Consider the following 23,688-nt stretch of genomic DNA (forward strand, 5'->3'; position numbering starts at 1 on the left):
AACGGGACATTTTTTATTTGATTGTTTTTTGGTCTTTGGCCTCCGCATGTAAAAGTTCAGGTCTGATGGTTGGCAGGAGCATCGTGTTTACAGGTGCTTGTATTTGGAAGGCTTTAATCTCTGGATTGTCTGACAAAACCGAGCAGGAAAAATCAAATAAGAGTGATCGCCGCTGCCTCGGTGATCACCGTCAAAGTGCCCTCGAGCAAGGCACCAAACTCCTCAGTGGAGCTTCTCGATGGCCACATCCGGCTTGTAGAACAGCTTCCTCGGGCCGCTGCTGAGAACAGGAAATACCACTTGCATGGTAAGAAATAAGACAAATGGGCCCGATGTACGCCTTTCTGTCTCCAAACAAAATCTGGATCGACTTTTCCCTTTCTGTTATGAGGTCTCTCTCCCCTCTGTGCTGCCTGGGGGAGTGGAGGAAGGGTCTGCTGCAGCTGGGGACTGGGGTCCATCAGGACCATCTATGAGAGGGGAGGGAATAGCCGTTAGATTTGTTTTTGTTTTTTTTGATTGAAACAAATAACAACATATATGGTACATACATACTGGGGGTTACATTATTTGGAAAAACCAGTTACATTGTAAATGTTGTGCATGTCTAATTTCAAGAACAGTGTGTGTGTGTGTGTGTGTGTGTGTGTGTGTGTGTGTGTGTGTGTGTGTGTGTGTGTGTGTGTGTGTGTGTGTGTGTGTGTGTGTGTTTGACTTCTCTATGTATGAGTTCGCAGACGTTTATGTGCATACATGTCTTTCTTGCAAAGACATGTGTTACCTGTTAGGGCCAACTCAGCCAGCTTGAGTGACAGGTCTACTGGGTTGACCCCGGCTGGTGAGCCCAGGATGTCTGGCAGGGCATTTCTGCGTCCTGTGCGGCCTGATGAGGCAAAGTCCAGAACAGGCACATCGGTCATCTCCCGAAGCTTCCCTGTATAGTGGGGCTGCAGGAGACGAAGACGTTCTACCATTGAAATAGCATGACACAAAGAAATAGTATTAAGAGTCTCTGATGACGTTTAGACAGATTCTCCTCTGGACAACAGCTGCTGTCCTTTGAGAAAAGAAGTGTAGACTTCATAACAACACATCCTGCAATGGAATCACAAACTAAATAGCCATAAAGCATGACTGGGCTGCCATTAAACGCTGTCTGCTACTACTACTACTACTTTCGGCTGCTCCCGTTAGGGGTCACCACAGCAGATCATCCGTTTCCATCTCTTCCTGTCCTCTGCATCTTCCTCTGTCACACCAGCCACCTCCATGTCTTCCCTCACCACATCCATAAACCTCCTCTTTGGCCTTCCACTTTTCCCCTTCCCTGGCAGCTCCATATTCAGCATCCTTCTCCCAATATACCCAGCATCTCTCCTCCACACATGTCCAAGCCATCTCAATCTTGCCTCTCTTTGTCTCCAAACCACCCAACCCGAGCTGTCCCTCTAATATATTCGTTCCTAACCCTGTCCTTCTTCGTCACTCCCAATGAAAATCTTAGCGTCTTCAACTCTGCCACCTCCAACTCCGCCTTCTGTCTCTCCAAACCATATAGCAGAGCTGGTCTCACAACCATTAAACACTGTAACATCCAAAATGGTATTCATTATTGGTTCTCGCTATATTAAACAATGTTATTTTTGAAAAGGGGGGGTCCAAGGCCATATCATAGCAACATTTTAGAAACAGCATTTAGGGAGGAAGCAGCATATTGAATGTGATAGGTGGATTCCAGGGGAAACGTGTCATTTCAAATATTACAGATAAAGTATTATCCCCCAAGGAATTATGGAACATTTCCCTAAAATTCTGCCCAATGTTTGCATCATTCATAAAGCTTTACACAGTAAAACATTCATCAACCTTGAGGCCCCTATTTGGTACATTTTGGAATGTAAAATAAATCTTCAGGTTTGCTTTATACCAAATGTAGGGAAAATTGAGGGGGTCAAAATTATTAGCCTCCATATGATTTTTTTGCTTTCAAACCACACCTGAGCAATCAGTCAGCTTTCAAACCACAACCAAGCGGTCAATCAGCATTGAGCTTTACTTAAGGGACTCCAATGAACAGGGCTAGTGGCACTTGAACACTTGATTGAGAGGGACTACTCTTAAATTCTTGGTAAGAAGTAATTTCATCATGCCAAAAAGTAAAGAAATCAGTCTGGAACTCAGAAAGAAGATAGTGGATGCTCATCTTAAGGGGGAAGGCTATACTGCCATTTCCAAGCATTTCACGGTGTCTAGAACAGCTGTACGTTGCATCATTGCAAAGCACAAGAAGACAAATTCTGTTAGAAACAAACCTGGCGTGGTCGAAAGTTCAAGATTTCAAAAACTTTGGAGAGGAAAATAGTCAGAGATGTTAACAACAATCCCCGGATCTCTGTCAAGATGGTTGTTGCTGAACTGGCTTCTTCTGGACTTGATATTTCAAGAAAGACTGTTGTGAAGGCTCTTCATCGTGGTGGGCTTCGAGGTCATGGTCCAAGAAAAACTCCATTGCTCACACAGCGGCACATCAGAGCCAGACTGAAGTTTGTTTGCTCATGAACATTTAAAACATGAGCAGGAGTTTTGGAAGGCTGTCCTTTGGTCTGATGAGACTAAACGTGAACTGTTTGGGCCCACAGATGTTGCTTTTGTTTGGCGAAGGAAGAGAGAGGCCTTCAACCCTAAAAACACAGTTGCCAGAGTTAAACATGGTGGTGGGAGCATAATGCTGCGGGACTGTTTTGCTGCTTCAGGCACAGGGAACCTTGTTCGGGTGCATGGGATCATGGAGAAAGAAGATTATGTTGACATTTTGAAGGATAATGTCAAGAAATCTGCTGCCAGTCTAGCTTTAGGTCCCTGCCTGGTCTTCCAGCAAGACAATGACCCAAAGCATACATCCAAGTTGGTCCAAAACTTTTTGAAGGACACCAAAAATCAAGGTCCTGGAGTGGCCCTCTCAGAGCCCAGATCTCAATCCTGTTGAGAATCTGTGGCGGGAGCTCAAGGTTCATGTCCATGCTGGAAAACCACACAATCTGGATGAGCTGGAACAATTTGCCATGGAAGAATGGGCTAAGATCCCTCAAGAGACATGATGTGCCAACCTAGTTAGGAACTACCGTAAGAGGTTGTTGTCAGTTGTGAGTCAGAAAGGTTACACTATTGACTATTAATTGTCAGAGGGCTAATAATTTTGGCCTTGTCATTTTTGTTTTTTCTTGTTTCAATTCAGTGCATCAGTAAAATATCTTAATCAAGCTTATTGGAGATTTTGTCTTTGCTCCTTTGGAAGCGATTAAACTATAAACACTTTTGGTTATGGTCATTTCCATGGAAAAGTTAAGGGTTTTGTTTGATTTCGTAAAGGGAGCTAATAATTTTTACCTTTAACTGTATGTCATACGTTCAGCTTTGCATACATTAAACAATTAGAGGCATCCATGTTGAACATAATAAGCGTAAGCTGCAAACCCTGTGTCGTACCAGTGACTTTAGTGACTTGTGGCTATGAAGATTTACTGTCCTGAGTTCATTTCAGTCTGCAATAATAATTAAACTTTAGCTTTCCATGTATTTTTATTAAGCGGTTAAAGCAGTCGTGCATCTCTAGCTATTAAGGCTGTGTGCCATTCCTTCCTTTCATTGTGTCAGTGTGACTTTATGCTCGGGGGAAAATGAACAAGGGAAAGTTGTTCTGGGTATCATCTGTAGACCAAATATGCCCCAGGCCTGGGCCTTTGCGGGCCTGTCTGACCTCTGCTTTCTCCCTCTGCTTCATCCTTACAGTCAAGACTCATAACTTAGCCCAGAGCTTAAGCATGACACGGTGCTCGTCTTCCTCCAAGGAACAGTAACACACACCTAATTACAAGATCCGTTCCTTCAGCCCTCATGTTGCAGTTGCTGCGGTGATACGTGTGAGGTTGACCGAGAGGAGGACCTTTTTAATAACACGGCGCATGAGCGGCGTCTGGATTGAAACCTTGTTTGCGTGAATGTAAAGGATGCCTCTGAGCACGCTGCTAATGTTTTCCTGCAGCGGGCTGTGTGTGCTGTCAGGAGGAAGTGCACAGCTACTACACCTCTCTCTTCTCGAGACTTACATAAGACCTCAGAGATAAGGACAGCCGCGGGGCGATGCTGTAAATAAACAGACAGACAGACACGCCACTGGGATGCAGTGCACACTCTGACAGGGATTAGACTTTAATGATGTTTACTTATTGATTATACAGTAGATTAAATCCGTCCCAGTAATCCATTACACAGCAGATTAAGTCCCAACGAGAAGCCTCCTCCAAACTCCAGGGTGTTTGTGGAGATTCTGTGGTATTGTGGCATTTATTTTCTGCAGCAGGCGTTGCGAGACGAGGCTGAGCCCCTGTTCTCGTGCTCTTCATGTTATCCTGATAAAATGACCCCAATTCACTGGTTCAGACAGACGCTACCTTAGCAGAAAGGTGCGGCGGTAGATCAGTTGGCTGCGAGGCTCACTTGATGCGATGCATCGATGTATGCATGCATTGCATTTCGCTCATACTTTGCAAATAAGTGCAGTGTTTAGACTTAAAATCGCGCTCTTGGGATTAAAATGTAGATTCCTTTCGTGTTCCACGTAGCCTTCTGTACTATACCAGCCTTTGAACGGTTAATTATGGGGGGGGGGGGGGTGTTACTCACCAGACAGGGACGCAGTCCGTCAACAGTAAAGGTGATTAAAATAGCTTAACCTTCTAGATGCCCCGCCGTTAGTTTCATGATGAACCGAAAACCAGAGGAAATTCCTTCTATATTCCTATAGAGACGTTGCATCTCGGCTGCTCAGCTCAACTGGTGTGAAACCGAGCGAACATATGCACGGGACAGAACCAAGAGGAGAATCGTGCAGGGGGGCGGGGGTGTCACACTAATTCGCCCCCCCCCAAAAAAAATCGCTGCAAAACATACTTAGGGGTGTTTTTCTTTCATTCTTGTTTCAAAATACACGAGCAATCGTCCCCCCCCCCCCCCGCACCAGTGTAGGCTAGGCGCTATCCATGGTCCTGTCAGCACCGTCCAATCCAAACGTCTTCGAGTACAGGTGACATCTGTCCGTCAAAAGGCTTTTACCCCGCCGCTAGAAATAATGTATGTATGGGCTCAACTACTTCAGATGTAGCAGCACGGAAGCCCAACGGGAGGCGAGGATTCCAGGGAGGAGAGCGTATTGGCATGTATATACAGCTGCTTTCCCCCCTTACTGCTTAACATCTGGTCCCTGCTCCTAAAACTACAGGAACAAATCTCCTTTTCATGACAAGAGCACAAGGCACGCTGTTACTGACTTGGGAGGATGTGGATGTCCAGGGGAAAAGAGACTTTGCTCGTTGTTGTCTTTATGTTGCATATCCTGATTAAAAATGTGTCGCGACCAAACCAGCATAGTCAGTTTGCCATGCCCCCCGGCCCTCTGCAAATTACACTGATTGGCCAATGAAATGCCAAATGCGGTGACAAAAACACGACACGCTGTTTAAAACGCGATGAAAAAAGGCTAAATGGGTACAAAAAGACAGTAGCGACGTTTGTGTAAGTGGGAGTCTTTCAGGCCGACTTCAAGAGGCTATTTGAATTCGTCTCAATTCGGTTTGCGTGTCTCTTCGTGTGTGATTTTGTGACGTCTTAGAACGAAGACTTTTACTTTGAAAGGCGGGCGCAGGAACTCGCTCGTGTGGATTCTGCGTCGGGGTGTTCGCGTTTGTTGTTTTCGAGAGGCGGTTTCGCCAACGGGCGTGCGGGGCTTTTGCATCCGTTTCTTTTTATTTTTCTAGCAAAATGGGGGCTTGCCTCGCCTTATGTTCCTTAGCAAGTTGTGTAAGTATCTCATGGCCGCTCCACAAATACCGGCGTAAGGGGTGTTTTTTTTCTCTCTCTCTCGCCCTACTTGAACGTTAAAGCTGTCGTGCTAGCCGAGGCTCACGGTACCCGATGTTAGCTGTCACGGTCACTTTTCAGGCAGCCTTAGATAAAGATCAGTACCTCACAAACAAATGTAGCCGCTTAATCTAAACAAAAAGGGGCATGCTAATAGATTTCAAGGAAGTTATCCTAGCGTGCTAGTGTTAATCTCCAGGCCACATCATGATAATAGATCGGGAAGTGACAGCCCATTTTTTTGCATTGGCACCGTCTATAGTCTTGGTAATAGACGCACTGGCGACTGTTGCTGTTCTTAGAGAGCATCCGTGTACGTACATATCCCATGGTAATACACGGAGCATATACACGAAAAACAATTGAGAAAAGTCCTAAGGTAACTAGTGTCTGTGGAGCATGGTTAATGTCGATAGCTCTTGGTTAAATAGGGCCGTCTCTTTTTTTTATCTTTCCCTGTTTTATGCTCTGCATCATAAATGGCATGGGTGCAGTCTGATGCCCTAGTTTGGCCTCATAAAGTGTTGTTGCAATTCACTGAGTGTCTGTTTACAGTCACGTGTTGTCAGGTGGTTATTTGGGTCAGACTTTGAATCGACCGAGTTCCTTGCTGAAGCTTTCCTCCCCTTTCTCTAGGCCTCCTGTTTGTGCGGATCCGCACCATGCCTCCTGTGTGGCTGCTGTCCCAGCTCCAATAACTCCACCGTAACTCGGTTGGTTTTCTCCTTCTTTTTGTTGCTGGGGACCATGGTGTCTGTCATTATGATCCTTCCTGGAATGGAGGCTAAACTCAGAGAAGTGAGATTCCTGTTTACCCTTTTACTTTTAATCACCTCCTATGTGTTTAATTGTTTGTGTTTTGTCCATCACGTCACATCTTGAGATGAGATCCCGAATCATCACTGAAAGTTGAATCGGTCTATCTGGACACAACGTTTATTGAGGAAGAAACATTTCATCACTCATCTAAGTGACTTCTCTTCAGTCTCTTCTGACTGCAGGGATCCCCATCCTTATAAACGATACAGTGGCATAACGCCCGAAAACAGTGCTCGGTTTCATATGCAAATGATCAAGGCAGTTTGCATATGAAACATCGTTTTCGGTGGCTATGCCACTGTATTGTTTATAAGGGTGGGAATACCTATAGTCAGTTTAGACTGAAGAGGTCACTTAGAGTGACGAAACGTTTCTCTCAGTAAACACGTCCAGATGAACTGATTCAACTTTCTGTGATTTTCTTACCTGGATTATTGAGCATGCACAAAGATATCCTGAATCAAGGAAACAGCCTGCGCTCCTAGGTTACCCCTTACAAATGCTGTGTGTAGGTTTGCCTTACCTGTGTATGGCTGAGAAATTAGTGGTGTTGACACTTTATATGAAATAGATTACTCCCGTGTCTCTCTCTCTCTCTCTCTCTCTCTCTCTCTCTCTCTCTCTCTCTCTCTCTCTCTCTCTCTCTCTCTCTCTCTCTCTCTCTCTCTCTCTCTCTCTCTCTCTATATATATATTAATATGAAGAGAAAGAGCGCAAGCAAATTGGAAATCATTAACTAACCCTGTAGAAATCAGCTCATGATTAAATCCAAATATAATGTAGTTAAATTTGATCATAATTTGACAATTATCAGTGAAGATTCTTAAAATCTTTTGGCTTCACTGCACGTCATCTGCTGCTTTATAGATCCCAGGGTTTTGCCAGGGAGGGAACACCATTCCAGGTATTGAGAATCAAGTCAACTGTGATATTATTGTGGGCTACAAGTCTGTCTACCGAATGTGTTTTGCCATGGCTTGCTTCTTCTTCCTCTTTTCCGCCATCATGATTCGTGTCCGTAGCAGCAAAGATCCCCGTGCAGTCATCCAAAATGGGTAAGTAAACACGCATTGATTTTTTTACCTAAGCAAAGCATGTGTGTTCAAAAATGGAAACCAAAATGAAGAGCCCTGGTCTTGAAGTGTGGTCTGGTCTCTTCCAATCGCTGTTTGAACATGTTTAAATCATGGCTGCCTAGTAAACTTTGCTCTAGCCAAGACAGAAAAATGCTAGTCACGATAGGCGAGTTGTTAAAGTCTCCATCTCTGTGTGTATTAGTGATCAGTGCTACTGGGCTGGTGGTGGCTTTGTACTTAAAACTCTGTCATTTATTTTTTCCCTAGGTTCTGGTTCTTTAAATTTCTGATCCTGGTTGGAATAACAGTGGGAGCATTTTTCATCCCTGATGGAACATTTCATACTGGTACTAACAAGCATGGTTACCTGCAGTTAACCTCTGGATCTTTGTGTCATATGATTGATACTCAGTCATGTGACAGGGAGATTCATGTGTATATGGGTTTTAGTTCCAACACAAAGCTGCCTGTCAAACAAGGGCTGTTGATTGGCTGACTTATTAATGCAATCTGCTGGTGTGGTTAGAATGAAAACCTGCATACACATGGCTCACCATGGCACATGATCGAAACTTGCTGATATAGATACAGGAGTTATTAGTTTTCAGGAAACAGTTTTTTTGAAATTGAATCAACAGGGTTTACTGCTCTGTCTCTTTCTTCTGCACATCACAGTGTGGTTTTACTTCGGAGTGGTGGGATCTTTCATCTTCATTCTCATCCAGCTCATACTGCTCATCGACTTTGCCCACTCCTGGAACAAGGTGTGGGTAGAGAACGCTGAAAATAGTGACAACAAATGCTGGTTTGCAGGTACAGTTTTTCACTGGCCTTTTCTGTTTGTTTTTCAAGGGCAAAATTCAAAAAACAGTTGACCACCCATTAACACTTGTTTCGTAAATGTTCTGTCTTAATCCTCAGGTTTCAAATTTACCTCCACACGTTCATGTGATGTGAAATGTATTGCATTCCGTTTAGTATGTAAAAACTTTGTATGATGTGTTTTTGTTCACACTTAATGTTTAAATCCAGTATTTCAACATTTTATCTTTCAGGCCTCCTGTCTTTCACCTTCATCCTCTATGCCCTGACTATCACTGCTGTAGTGCTTTTCTTTGTCTACTATACAAAGCCTGATGACTGCACCGAGCACAAGGTCTTCATCAGCTTGAACCTCATCTTCAGTGTCATTATCTCTGTTGTTTCCATCCTGCCTAAAGTACAGGTACAGTCAAAAGCAGTTACTAATGAGCTGAATAAGTTGTTATCACGCTTCAGTTGCTATTGTTTTGTTCAATTTGAAGTTATAAGGTTTCTAGTGCTAAAACAAAAGCAGAGAGAGGAGAATAGTAAAACATTTTGAATATTATTTTGTTGCTCATGTAGAATACATGGGATACTTCAGATGATTTGAGAATGTTTCAAATCACGTTTTACAAGGTGTATGTATGATCTGGCTGAAGTCCATTCTCAAAAACAAACAGTAAGGACAGAGAGGTCATGTGACTTTCTTTACTCAGACATGGTTTGTATTCTTTCCTAGCTTTAACCCAGGAAATAAGAAAAAAATACTGTACTTTTCTAGCCTTTTTTAAGCAATTTCTAGCGATTTCTCACTTCCAGAGGGTGACAGAAGGGTACCAGCAAGAGTTACAGGGAAGGTTTACAAGATGGTAGTGGGACCAGCTATATTGTATGGTTTGGATATGGTGGCACTGATGAAAAGACAGGAGGCAGAGCTGAAGGTGGCAGAGTTGAAGATGCTAATATTTTCATTGGGAGTGAACGAAGAAGGACAGAATTAGAAACAAGTCTATTAAAGGGACAGCTCGGGTTGGACGGTTTGGAGACAAAGCAAGAGAGGCAAGCTTGAGATGGCTTGGACATGTGTGGAGGAGAGATGCTGGGTATATTGGGAGAAGGATGCTGAATATGGAGCTGCCAAAGAGGAAAAAAGGAAGGCCAAAGAGGAGATTTATGGATGTGGTGAGAGAGGACATGCAGGTGGCTGGTGTGACAGAGGAAGATGCAGAGGACAGGAAGAGATGGAAACAGATGATCCGCTGTGACGACCCCTAATGGGAGCAGTTAAGAAAAGTAGTAGTAGTCTCACTGCCAGATGGCAAACAGTAGGGCTACAGAGATTTCAAAACAGACACAATGGATGTCCGGGTAGTGTAGTGGTCTATTCCGTTGCCTGCCACATGGGGATCATCGGTTTGAATCTCTGTGTTACCTCCGGCTTGGGTGGGCGTCCCTGCAGACACAATTGGCCATGTCTGCGGTTGGGAAGCCGGATGTGGGTATGTGTCCTGGTCGCTGCACTAGCGTCTGCTCTGGTCGTTTGGAGCACCTGTTCGAGGGGGAGGGGGAACTGGGGGGGGAATAGCATGATCCTCCCATGTGCTACGTCCCCCTGGTGAAACTCCTCACTCTCAGGTGAAAAGAAGCGGGTGGTGACTCCACATGTATTGGAGGAGGCATGTGGTAGTCTGCAACCCTCCCTGGATTGGCAGAGGGGCTGGAGCAGTGACGGGGATGGCTTGAAAGAGTGAGGTAATTGGCCAGATACAATTGGGGAGAAAAAGGTGGGGGAAAAAACACAGACACAGCTAAGCTGCTCCCCTCCCCTCCCTCTCTGTCTCTGCAGTGGCCGAAATATAGCAAAGAACATGCTTGCGATTGATTCTTCTCAGTTAGATAGTACTAGTGGACTGAAAGGTGAATCCAGTGTTGCTTTATTTCTTCTGGATGTGTAAGCACACAATTGTTTGTTAACATGTTGGCCTAAAGAAAACCAGAGATTTCATTCATTCATTCATCTTCAGCTGCTTCTCCGGGGTCGGGTCATGGTGGCAGCAAGCTAAGTAGGGCACTCGAGACGTCCCTCTCCCCAGTAACGCCCTCCAGCTCCTCCTGGGGGATCCCAAGGTGTTCCCAGGCCAGATTGGACATGTAGTCCCTCCCGCGAGTTCTGGGTCTACCCTGGGGTCTCCTCCCAGTAGGATATGCCCGGTAAACCTCCAAAGGAAGGTGCCCAGGATTCATCCTAATCAGATGCCGGAACCACTTCAACTGGCTCCTTTCGATACGAAGGAGCAACAGCTCTACTCCGAGCTCCCTCTGGATGTCCGAGCTCCTCACCCTATCTCTAAGGCTGAGCCCAGATACCCTATGGAGGAAACTCATTTCAGCTGCTTGTAGCCGCGATCTCACCCTTTCGGTCACCACCCAAAGCTCATGACCATAGGTGAGGGTTGGAACGAAGATTGGCTGGTAAATTGAGAACTTTGCCTTCCGGCTCAGCTCCCTCTCCACCACAATGGTCAGGTACAACGTCTGAATTACTGCTGATGCTGCACCAATCTGCCTGTCAATCTCACACTCCATCCTACCCTCACTCGTGAACAAGACCCCGAGATACTTGAACTCCTTCACTTGAGGCAACAACTCATCCCCAACCCGGAGGGAGCAATCCACCATTTTCTGGTAGACAACCATGGTCTCAGACTTGGAGGTGCTGACTCTCATCCCGACCATTTCACACTCCGCTGCAAACTGCCCCAGTGCATGCTGGACGTCGTGTTCTGATGAAGCCAACAAAACCACATCATCTGCAAAAAGCAGAGATGTAATTCTGAGGTCCCCAAAACAGACACACTCCTCACCTTGGCTGCGCCTTGAGATTCTGTCCATGAATATCACAAACAGAATCTGAGACAAAGGACAACCTTGGAGGAGTCCGACACCCACCAAAAACGTATTTGACTTTGTGCCAAGAATGCGGACACAGCTCTCACTTTGGTTATACAAGGACTGGATGGCTTGTAGCAACTGCCCTGGTACCCCATATTCCCGCAGTACCCCCCACAGAATGCCCAGGGGAGACTTGTGGTGTTGATTTTCAGTGCGATCGGCAATATAAGAAATCCTTTCACATTACAGGGAGTCATGTGATTCACTTTTAACATCAAAAATATCACCTAATGCAGCTTTAAATATTATATTTAATTTTCAGACGTGGCTGTATTTGACCACTGCTGCTCGTTTGGCTAGGGGAAGGTATTGGTACTGCCATGAACTTCAGCCATAATGCGTGTTATTAAGGATCATATTAGTTTTTAGACCAAGATTCAAATTCATAATAACGCCGCCGCTCAAACAATACAATTGAAGTCTGTATTAAAGTTTGTATTGCCGTGATTGTATAGAGAAACTAGTGGGTGCACTGACCAAATTCTACCTAGATATGCCAATACTTGATGGAGTATGGAGTCATTAGTGAAATGATGTGGCCTTAATTAAACTATATATATATATATATATATATATATATATACATACATACATACATACTTGTGTGTGTGTGTGTGTGTGTGTGTGTGTGTCACAGGAAGCCCAGCCACATTCTGGTCTGCTTCAGGCCTCGCTCATCTCCCTCTACACCATGTATGTCACTTGGTCTGCGATGACCAACAACCCAAGTACGTCTTTCCTTCTCTCGTTCTTACCAGCTCTATCTCATTTCATTTGTTTTGCATGCATCTGGGAGTAAACTCATCTTTTACAAATATCTACATCTACTGTCCTAGCTACTGCAGCAATATGACTGCACTGGTGAGTTTGATAAGCCACAACGTAAAAATGAACTGCTACTGTGTGCTAATAGTTAGCTCCTTGTCATTTCATGTTTCATGTCCCATACAAGTGTTACTTGAAAGACACTTGGCTAGCTTGGTTTTAATAGAGGATTAGTGCCATGCTGCCCGCTGATTGATTGTGCAAGTGCTGTAATGCATTATTATTTAGCTGGTATCTAGTATACGAATTACAGTAAGTTAAACCTGGAGTTGAAATGCATATCAGCTATCCACATATCCACAGTGTAAACCTTACCATGGAGGTCAAATCTCATTTGCAGGTTTTATGGAGGTGAGAACATGATTTGTCCTTTTCTTTAAACATCAGTCTTTCGTATTGCTTCGGCAATACATATACAAAAATTGGAAGATTAGCATGGTCCCTGCGCAAGGATGACATGCAAATTAGTGAAGCATTCCTAATTTTGTAGGCGTGGCGTTCTATTCTGTTGCCCACCAACACAGGGATTGGTGGTTCGAATCCCCGTGTTGGCTCCGGCTTGGTCGGGCATCCCTACGGGCACAATTGGCCATGTCTGCGAGTGGGAAGGCAGATGTGGGTATGTGTCCTTGTCACTGCACTAGCGCCTCCTCTGGTCGCTCGGGGTGCCTTTTCGGGGGGAGGGGGAACTGGAGGGGAACAGCGTGATCCTCCCATGTGCTACGTCCCCCTGGTGAAACTCCTCACTGTCAGGTGAAACGAAGCGGGTGGCAACTCCACATGTATCGGAGGAGGCATGTGGTAGTCTGCAGCCCTCCCCGGATCGGCAGAGGGGGTGGAGCAGCAACTGGGATGGCTCACAAGAGTGAGGTAGTTGGCTAGATACAATTGGGTAGGGAAAAAAAAGGGGGGGAGGGAAAAAAAAAGCCATCAGTCTTTGCTAATTTGGCTAGCATTAGACAACAGTTGTTCTTCCGCTGATTGTCTGGTTTCAGTGCAAACAGAAGAACAAATACCAAAAATATGGCAGTATAGTTGAGCATATCAAAAACTTCTTACATAGCCATTTATTTTATATTTCTTAAAAAAATTGCAAAGTCCATTGCATTTACATATAATCAGTGTGGCCAAATATATGCCTGGCCGTTCCCTGAAACTGTTTTGTTTTTTTTTCAATGCTTTTAGTGGTGCTTTTACACGTAGAATTTTATATAGTAATGTTATGTTAGAATTAAATCAAAATACCTAAAAATTCAAGTTAATTCCAGGTATAAAGTGAATCGGTGGGCATCGATCTGTCTCACTTACCAATCTTTTTTATTGTGTATTTTTGTGACAAAATGTGTGTTGTTTTCTTAGATCGTAAGTGTAATCCCAGCCTGTTGAGTCTGGTGTCGAGCGTTAACACCACTGAGTCCATACCTGACACCAGCTCAGAGCAGGTGCAGTGGTGGGATGCGCAAGGTATTGTCGGATTGGTTATCTTCCTCTTCTGCACTCTCTATGCCAGGTAAGTTTAGAGATGCAAATTCCATCACATTTCTGAATGTGCTAGTTAATGTTTTGTCAAGAAGCTGTCAAATGGAAAGCTCTCGCTCTTCCTCCCCCTCCCAGTATCCGTTCATCCAGCAACACTCAGGTGAACAAACTGATGCAAACGGAAGAAGGCGGCAGTGCGGGCATAGAGGTCGAGGTAGGAGAGGATGGGCTACGCAGGGCCGTGGACAACGAGGAGGAGGGCGTCACTTACAGCTACTCCTTCTTCCACTTTCACCTCTGTCTGGCCTCTCTGTACATCATGATGACCCTAACCAACTGGTACCAGTAAGTACTGGCATATGATCTAAAGGAGAGTCGCAAGCTGGCTTTTGTTTGCAAAATTTACCTCAATAATACCAGTGAAGCATATAGGATATTTATACAAGTAAAGTGAATGAGTGCACATCACTGTAGCCTTGACATGTTGAGATGGTTTTACTAAACTATTGTTTCCCCTCAGGCCAGATACCACCACCCAGGCCATGAAGAGCAGTATGCCTGCTGTGTGGGTTAAAATGAGCTCCAGTTGGCTGGGCTTGGGTCTCTACCTCTGGACCCTCATTGCCCCCCTCATTTTCCCCGACAGGGATTTCAACTGAACCAGCCCTGTCCCAGAATTGTCAAATAGATGTACATGGTACGGCTTAGGGTGTTCAGCTATCTAAAGGAAAACGTAATGGAATATATCTCGTTCACTTTTAATTATTGTTTTATTGTATATTCGTTATGAGAGGATCTTTGCTGCTTGTTTATTGTTTTACTACTCTCCAATGGGAAAGTACTACTTTCCATTGGATGTGATAATTAATCACTGAAGATTTTATATATTCAAAAAAGAAATGGATTTTTTTTATCAGTTGCCACGCTGATTAGTTTTGGCCTCAACTTTATTTGTCAATAATTCATCTCGCGTGATAAACTATTGACCAACCTCTCTACCTTCCCACAATACATATGGTGATTTTGTGAGTGCCGCTATATTTTGGCAAAACATTTGTTTCCGGGAAACAGCAAAGACTCAGCTATCATGTGCATACTTTATACCATAGATGGTTGAGTCGGGGATTTCCTTTCCTTGGCCAGCGAGGTCGGGCCTTCTGATTGGCTATGTATGGATTCCACCTCAATCAGCTGGGCTCTTTGGCTGCTGGGGGGTGTCAAGGGTAACCCTTTTCAGCACCCCAGAGAGCTTTGAGTGTGAGAGTTAGATAAGGCTAGGACGACACACCCTACTGCCCGCAACAGGGCTTCCCCTGCTGCTAATGGGTCGCATGCGGATCCACATTAACGCTCATCAGTTCAACTTGAGCCAGAGGTTTCTGACCTTTTTTTGTAGAATAAATGCAGGTACAATAAATGACTAGTGTCATCTCAGTTCTTCCCTGTCTCCTCTGGCTTAAGCTGATTACTCTCTGGTGCTATGTCCTTTCCATGTACTACTGTGTTCGGCCTTGTATAGCCACGTGCAACTATCTGCACTGCTATAGCAGTCTGTATGCAGTAAGGCTGCATGTATTGACCCACAGCAGTCCGCATCATGACCTGTGCACAGGTTCGGTTAAGAAAGTGATGTAAGCCTAAACGTCTCACAACACTGGTATATAGCCAAATACATAGAGAGCATGTTCTCTAGTTCAGAAAAAAAGGGAAATACTCAGTATTGCAATGTATGGGGGAAAAAACGCATTTCAAAAATGACATATTGCTGTTAAATGGTATTGACTAAAGGAATAGTATGTTGTTTGTGCTCACAGTAATTTTATGCATTATCTATTTACCTCTATTTGAATATGAATGAAACAAAATGACTCGACGACAGTATATTTTGTACTTCAGATAAGCTGTTTTGGCACTACCTTGAAATTACCGTTGACGTACTTGCGAGATCTAATGACCAGAATGTGAACTGAATATCCTGTCTGACTGATTGTATTATTGTGTATCGTAAACGGACAAGTTTGAAAATACGGTGGCTGAAAACGTCAGCTCTTGTAATCGATAAGGCGTCACAAATCTAATCTGTATGTCACATTTGCCCTTTAAATTGAATCCTCTCGATGTAGAAGTCTGAATCTGGATGTTTCAGTAGTGTCGGTGGTAGAATCAAGATTTCAAGAAACTTAAGTGCCTTCATCTTGCATTTCAAAATGAACGAGTTACTAGTCCAGATGTGTACTTATTATGCATTACCTGGTGGGTTGGCCATTGCGCTCCACAGAGGCATCGGCCCGTGTCATAGGTTGATATAGGAATCGCTTGTGTCATTACTGTTTTTAATAAAGATTCCTTTTCAAGCAACTATTTCTGTTTGGACCAGCTTCCTGACTGACAGCTTTGATGGTTATATCCTCGCTTTTCCTCATTTTTCCTTGCTTTGTCCACTAGATGGAACTGAATATCTTGTAGGCGCCCTCGTATTCCCAATGGAGCCTGAAAGGGATCCTGATCAGGTGTGTCCCATGAAAACATGCCATGCTGAACATAAGAAGTAAAACATCCTAATCATACTTGTGTGCGATTAATAGTTTGCATCAGTACACGTTTATAGATGCTCCTGTGTGAGGATGGAGTCCTGCGCGGCATTTTATTCAGTTGCAGAGTAAAAATTGGTCTCATAACTTGGGGAAAAAAAATCGCTAATGCAACCAGAAGTGGTTTCTTTTGCTCTTACTGATTCGTTGAGGCATTTTTGGAAAACATTTAACAGCGGTGACGTACGCCGCACAGCCAACCGAGACGCCCTGCAGATGTGGTCAGTTGTATCGACGTGCAGAAATGTTCCCTCGAGCGGGCCACCAGAAAGAGAACATTATCTGGACATACGATACGATTTCCATTAGTTCCCGCACGGGGGGTCCCCAAGAATAACCGTATCGCCCCAGCGGACAGGGCTAGGAGGTAGCAAAGTTGGGGAGAGAAGGGAGTCAAACCGGGACAGCACAGCATGTTCTTTACTCTGCACCAAGATTATGTATGGACATCAGCCTTGATAAACAAGTTAGGCAAACCACACTCTTGACACAACGCTATTGTGCAAGCACTGTATGGCTGATGGATTGTCTGGCACTCATTCCTCCATCGCCACACCCTATTTCAGCGGTTCCCTCTCAACAATCTAAACACATCTCTGGACAGTCCCTGTTTGCCTCTAACGGAGTTTGGAAATGTTCTCTTTTTTTCTCTGTTTTAACGAGTCACCTCGGGATAGAAGTCATTTCAGTGACACAGCAGTGTTGTTTGCAATCGGCCTCTTTGTCCCCGCTCCTCACCGGGCGGCTGTGCTGGATCGGTGTGTGTGTGTGACAGCAGTCATTGTGCAGAGGAAACACGCTGCTCCTGCATGTAGTGAATTCTTACTTGCAGCCTTACAAGATCTGACAAGTCCAGATGTAAAAGCGAAACCAGCTAGTCCTCTAAGCCTAGCAGGAGTCCATTTCTCTCACTTTCACTTAAGGCTGTAAGAATTTCTCTAAGACTTAGTGATGAGAGACTGAAATTGAAGCAGCTAACTGATAATGATGTGTTGTTAGTTCTTTTTTTTTAATATCTCTGCCTGGCTCTAACCACTTTGCTCAACTATAAATTGATGAATAAATAGACCACAGTGGAGGTGGCTTACAGTTATATAGCGCTGTGAGCTGCAGCTTGCAGCCTTTGCTGTGTTATTTCCCTCTCACTTGGCTGTCAGACAGCGCCTGTTGACTTTGGCTGCTTCAGTCCCAAACTCCAGTTGGCACCGTCTGGAGCTCTTCACGGGACACTTTGCCTGCTGTTGGCTCCCACCCTCTTAGCACACCACCCTTCTCTCGGCCTATCAATGACAATCCAAGGTTGATGGATTGTGTCACAGCCTGGTATAAAGACCAAACTTCCACTTCCTTTGTATGCAGAGGTGGAGACAGCATATCTAGCACAGCCAGGTGGAGCTTTAAATCGGAGGTGATTGCGAATTGGCTGAGGTCTGTCTCTGCACAGAGGCCAGCGTGTGTCCACCGTAGGTTCGCCTCCAGTCTGTTATCATAAGGAAGTGCAGTGCTTGTCAAAGGAAATCCGCCATTATCAGCGCAGAATGTGATTTTGATCCTTATGACAGATCAAATTGATTATTACACTGGGAATATTCTGATGATAATCAGGCTGGGTTCCACTGAAAGGAAAGGAAAAGCGCAACGACCGTCATAAAATCAGAGTTGGGTTCCATTAGAAAAGGTCTCCCATCAATGACTTGCATGGAAAAGTCATTGGCTTGGGTGGTGCAGTGGATTAGGGTGGGGGCGATGTGGCTAAACGTTTTCGTGTTTTTCTGTGTTGAAAGCAGTAACCCCTGGCTTTTCATGTGAGCTGTCTGGCCCTCTCACGCTGTCTCTGTAGGACGTGCTGTGAAGCTGAACCGGTGTGTTAGTGTGTGGTGCAGGGGAAGCCCCGTCTCTGTTCGAGTGCACGCCTGACCCCACACATTGCCCCACTTTATCGGCCGGTTGAGTCTTGCCCGGTCAGGGTCTCACACACACTCTTTAGTGTATCCCATCACTCGCTGCACACCACCTCTCTCCTCACCAGAGTGACCAAGTGTCACAAACCCCACTGTTTTAATTGGGTGCATAAAGGGTAAACTGCGTTTTTCTCCTCAGATCAATTCATGACACTCTTCTCCCAAGGCCATTGAAATAAATCCCAGCACTAATTTCCTCCTTTATCTTCTGAGGTAATCAGACGCTGCACTAGCAGATCAGAGGTTGTAATGTGTTGATGATTAACCACTGAGGGTATCCCTGCTAAAGTGCTTGCTTTGGCACCGGGCGTTGGCCTGGAAGTGGCAGTTATCACCAAAACTAGCTTCACTGGCCTCGGTCCTCGCTTTCTATTTCGCACACTCATTTAGAAATGTTACCATTTAGCTGCATTTGCCGTCGACCTTTCAAGAAACAGGTCACGAATGATGTTCTGCCGCTGAAAGAGATCATCACAGGATCATAATCTTAGCATTGCTAGTAAGTAAATTTTGAATACTTTCACTCTTTCTTTCAAACCACCGATGAGAAAAGGCATCGTGCAACCGTAACTACTACTATTTGCAGAATGACCGGAAAAGCCCATCTGACAAGTAAGTGCATTTTAAGTGTGGGACCAAGGCACATGAAGCTATGCTCTGCATGCAGAAGATCTAATGGAGTTTTGGCCCTGTCGGCGTATGTGTACTGGGAACATTTACCCAGCATTACACCCTGATTAAGGTTGTCCAGGATAAGCAACTTGTTGCTGGCTGATAGAAGCAAGCGGTGTTGATGGCTGTCGGACTGTCAGACTCACAGGGCCGTCCCAGAACACCCCCTCTCTTCATCAGGTAAACCGTGGGCAACGGCAGATCTGCTCGAATCTCATAACTTCATGTTCTGCATCATCTTATTTAGTGTGTGTTAGCTGCAGTGCAATGCGGTCATTCTCACTCCTGAGCTGGAAGTCTGAAGGTCTGTGCGCGCGCGCGCGCGCGCGTGCAGAGCCGTCCTCTGCGCATGCTCCCCCTCAGCTCAGGGGAGCAGCTAATGCAGTTATATAACAGGCAGTGCAGCCGGCGTCTGCTGTGAGCCGAGTGCCAGGCCAGTCTGGTTACATAAGCCTGTCAGAGTCGTATTGTAGCAGAACGGAGAGCTCACACCACAGTGTGTCCCTGCGCTCCCTCCGACGTCTCCTGCTCCGTCTCACACTTCCTACCACGTCTTTTTTTTTGGCATCCCTCCTTCTCCCTCACCTCCTCTCCCTCTTCGTCTCTCCATTCTTCGCTCACCCCCCCCCCATTCCACCACCCCCCCGTCCTTTGCTGTGGCGCTGTTTTCAACTCAGGAAACAAAGAGCGACCCGTGCTAGATGCAGATGCACAGTCAGCTCAGAAAATACGACACACAGAAGATTAGGCTCCAGCTATACAGTCACACCAATGCAGAGAGAGAGAGAGAGAGAGAGAGAGAGAGAGAGAGAGAGAGAGAGAGAGGAGAGACTTTGACTTTCAAAAATACTTCAATAAAATCACAAAAAATTACAACGCAAAGACCAACATGGTCAGTAACACGTGTGTGTGTGTGTGTGTGTGTGTGTGTGTGTGTGTGTGTGTGTGTGTGTGTGTGTGTGTGTGTGTGTGTGTGTGTGTGTGTGTGTGTGAGAGAGAGAGAGAAATGTTATCAACTCAACTCCATATCGGTTTCTTCTCCACTGGGATGCCTTGAAAGCCTCAATGCCTCAATGAGGTGCAGTTCGTGGCTGCTGCTGATGAGAAAAATAACATGGTCTCTGTTTATGTAGCGGTCCCTCCCGGTGCTTGTGTTCAACCTCCTGTATCCTTTCACGGGCTGCCTGTGTCGCCATGGTGATGGTGTGAGTAAGGTGAAAAGGTCTGGTGTGCTGTGGGTCACCCTACATCACACACACACACACACACACACACACACACACACACACACACACACACACACACGAGCTCAGCCAGCCACTGGCCTTTGGAGAAGTATTTGATCTCCAGGCCATAGAGGGGACACAGCCTTAGCTGGACTTACTATCCCTGCCACTTCTCAATGACCTTTACGGTATCTAACCCGTATCACACACGCTGCGCTTTCTATTTCCTTAGGTACTGGGCTGGTGGTGGCGGTGGGGGGTAGAGGGGTAGGGGGTCGCTATGCAGAGAGGAATATCATCTGATCAGCAGGAAATACACCGAGCCTAGATGTGTGCAAATTGCAAACTTCTCTACTGACCCTTCAGCGTGAATCTCATCCATCTCGTTGATGTTAATTGATTTGTGGCACAAGCGGTTGACCTCTATTATCTTCCTATATGTGCGGTGTGCTGTCAGCATCTTCCTGGCTTCCAAGGTCATGTGTGTATATATTGTGTGTGCGTGTGTGCGCGCGCGCGCGTTTCTGACTTGGGGGGGGGCACATTTCAGACTGAAAACCAGTGAATTGTGGATGGCTTATCCAATTGGGGACCAAAGCCATGGCCGCAATCGAGAAAAAGCTGATTTTTGGGTCAGTGGTTAAGGTTGGGGATAGGTTTGGGTTGGGATTAGGCAAGTAGCGGTTATGGTTAGGGTAAGTCTCCAGGAAATGAATGTAAGTCTGTGTAATGTCCCTAAAGTGACCTAGAGTCAACGTGTGTGTGTGTGTGTGTGTGTGTGTGTGTGTGTGTGTGTGTGTGTGTGTAGTGAGGGAGGGTGCACCGGCCCTGGGGGGGGGGGTCCTTCAACTGAACCGAAACAACTCGGAGCCAACAAGGGCTATCCCTCTCACGACGTATGCGCGGAATCACAATCATTTCCTGCGTCTGCGTGGCTGACGTTGACTGGGTCGTCACAATTAATGGCATTAAAAATGACGCGTTTGTTGTTGTTTTCTTGTAACCAACGCGTACTTGTGTTGTTGTACTATCTCATTATTATTTATCGAGTCGGCGGGGGCGGGGGTGATGGCGGTGGTGGTGGGGGGCGCGTGGAGGGGGCGGGGTGCTCCGGACCTCTCCTTCAGGCAGAGGAGAGAGAGAGAGAGAGAGAGAGAGAGAGAGAGAGAGAGAGAGAGAGAGAGAGAGAAAGCGGCGGCGTGTTTGCGTAGGACGAGATGTTGTTTTGTCAAGCGGATCAGCTGAATGTGGCACCGCCGTCCGGTTTCGACAACGCGTTGGGAAGCCCCCCTCACCGCCACGGCTCTCTGCCACCGAGCGACGCGGCCGCCGAGACCTGCGCTCATCCGAGGCGACACATTCCAGGAAGTGCGGTGCGGACCTCTGGCCCTTCTCGCCGCGGGGGATAAACTGGCCGTGGCTCTCCTGATCTAAGCGAGCTGGTAAAACGCATTTGTCATTGTTACGCTTTTATTTCCTCGTTTGTCGCCTTATTAGACTGTTTTGATTGCTTTTGAGGAGGTTGTCACACCCCACCCACCACCGCCGCCACCGCCGCCGCCACCTCCGGGCGGTTTTTGTGGCGGTCGTGGAAAACATCTGGCGTGAAGTTCTCGGGCAGGATTGGCCGGAGTGACGGTCCTGGCGTGAAGTTGCTGGAAGACGTTGTGACAACGTGACAGTGTGAAAAATCGACAGCGTCGCTGGTGAAAATGTGGACTCCTCCGCTCCGCGTCTCTGCCACGTCTGTCCGCTTTCGCTATTCTGTCATTATTTGCCGTGGGAGCATATCCACGTCGCGTGGGCCTCGTCGAATTGTTTTTAACCGGTTCATTTCAGTTGGTGGGCTTTTCCGTGGGAATTGTGGGACCGTGGTCCGGGTGGGAAAACTACGTTATAATCGCGCTGCTGGCTGGCTGGCTGGCTGGCTGGCGGGCGGGGGGGGGGGGAGTCCTTTCGAGATGAGCGGCGGGGGACGCCGTAGCGCAGGGGAAGCGACGTATCGCCCCGCTGTTTACCTGCGGGCACCCTCGTCCCCGCTGCCCCTCACTCGAATCGGCCGATAACGCGGCTCCCCGATCCACGCAGAAGCGGACATTTAAGGGAACTGTGAGCTTATCGTCGGTCTTGTGAGCTAGCGGTGGTCTACACCGCATCCCATGCGAGAGCTCAGGGTGATATGACATCATGCTTTTGGATTGAGTCGATGCGCTTGGCAACGCAGGTGAAGTTTCTAAGTGTAGTTTTTTTAACTGGCGTTGATTGGATCGGACGGCGCCGGTCTTTATTAACGCCGCCGTGTTTCTTGTGGTCTACGGACAAGTGGCCGCACCTGTGGCCAGCTGACAAAACCTGCGTTGTTTTGTGGTCAACGCGAGAATGGCCACTTAATCGTTGAACGGCAGATTCGCACAGTTGAAAAAGTGTCTCGGGTCATATGAGAGCCAGGATCGTGTACGAAGTGCTGAAGAGTGGTCTTATATATTTTTCTTACAATTATCTGCGTTGTCCTTAAGCCACAGTAACTAATTACCGAGTTGAAAACTTGGTCAGGATTGTATGGGGGGGGTCAGTTTGTTGTCTATCAATCTATCTATCTATCGATCTATCTGTCTATCTGTCTATCTGTCTGTCTGTCTGTCCGTCTGTCCGTCTGTCTGTCTGTCTGTCTGTCTGTCCGAGTTTAGTTACAATATACTGGTGTAAAAGTAATACTCTGAAAAAAGTCGGTGGGAAAAACATGGTGAAATATGGACTTTGCTTCAGGTGAAGTCACTCAGTCTGCTCATTGTTAGCCTGGGAACCAGACTGTTAAAACATGAGCTCGCAGAGTCGTCAGGTTCCCAGGCTAGCTAGCTCACTGTAGCTCTTATCTCAATTTGCTATGGAGGTGGCTCATACTTTGGCTGAGGTGGCTCATACAGCTTTGGATATATATATAAAAAAAGAAGTGAAGCTATCCCAAAAGGAATTTTCCAAAAATATTTTCCAGCTATTGTAAAAGACTTTGTTTTATGACATAGCCCTTAGTCTACTTTGCAGTCTTTAATTGAGGATCGGATTTATTTGGAAGCCGGTCCAGTGCAAAGCCTGTTTGTACTCAGAAATACTTTTTTCATGACATCATGGGAGGCCCACTAGTGAAATGCATGCATCATCCCCAACCCTCATCTGCGCCAAGACATTGAAAATGACGCGCAAAACCCACAAGAGCAGCGGTACTGCAGTGCCCTTCACAAGCTCGGGCCTATAATGAAAGGAACAGAGTGGAAATATAGTAGTACAGTTAAATGTTGGACCATGGGGTAAAGGGGAGAGAGGCCGATATGCAATTACTGCTTATTGAATAAGGACAAAATGGCAGTCT

At 46.0% G+C, this 23,688-nt stretch overlaps 2 protein-coding genes and 1 pseudogene across 2 annotated transcripts in view; all 3 read left to right on the forward strand.

Annotated features, from left to right (window-relative positions):
* The first annotated feature begins 5,719 nt into the window (after positions 1-5,719).
* On the forward strand, positions 5,720-16,229 carry serinc2l (serine incorporator 2, like). Its single transcript, XM_056285938.1, has 10 exons — positions 5,720-5,856; positions 6,553-6,714; positions 7,603-7,790; positions 8,079-8,158; positions 8,487-8,624; positions 8,867-9,036; positions 12,205-12,295; positions 13,752-13,902; positions 14,007-14,216; positions 14,392-16,229. Exons 1-10 carry the CDS (start codon positions 5,818-5,820, stop codon positions 14,528-14,530), a joined length of 1,368 nt encoding a protein of 455 aa, XP_056141913.1. The 5' UTR covers positions 5,720-5,817; the 3' UTR covers positions 14,531-16,229.
* On the forward strand, positions 12,786-12,879 carry LOC130118737 (U6 spliceosomal RNA; annotated as a pseudogene).
* A 5,290-nt stretch (positions 16,230-21,519) lies between the features above and the next one.
* Positions 21,520-23,688, forward strand: part of LOC130117741 (transcription factor HIVEP3) — a 56,849-nt gene continuing 54,680 nt past the window's right edge. The window contains exon 1 of the mRNA XM_056285932.1: positions 21,520-21,763. The gene's annotated coding sequence lies outside the window, so the exon portion shown is untranslated. The remainder of the gene's footprint in view (positions 21,764-23,688) is intronic.

The sequence above is a fragment of the Lampris incognitus genome, chromosome 9 (genome assembly GCF_029633865.1).
Source record: "Lampris incognitus isolate fLamInc1 chromosome 9, fLamInc1.hap2, whole genome shotgun sequence".
NCBI lineage: Eukaryota > Metazoa > Chordata > Actinopteri > Lampriformes > Lampridae > Lampris > Lampris incognitus.

Excerpts from the sequence above, each read along its gene's own strand:
- serinc2l (XM_056285938.1), top strand. The coding sequence starts at position 5,818 with ATGGGGGCTTGCCTCGCCTTATGTTCCTTAGCAAGTTGT. Across the intron at positions 5,857-6,552 it reads TATGTTCCTTAGCAAGTTGT|GCCTCCTGTTTGTGCGGATC; the intron begins GTAAGTATCTCA and ends CCCTTTCTCTAG. Across the intron at positions 6,715-7,602 it reads TGGAGGCTAAACTCAGAGAA|ATCCCAGGGTTTTGCCAGGG; the intron begins GTGAGATTCCTG and ends GCTGCTTTATAG.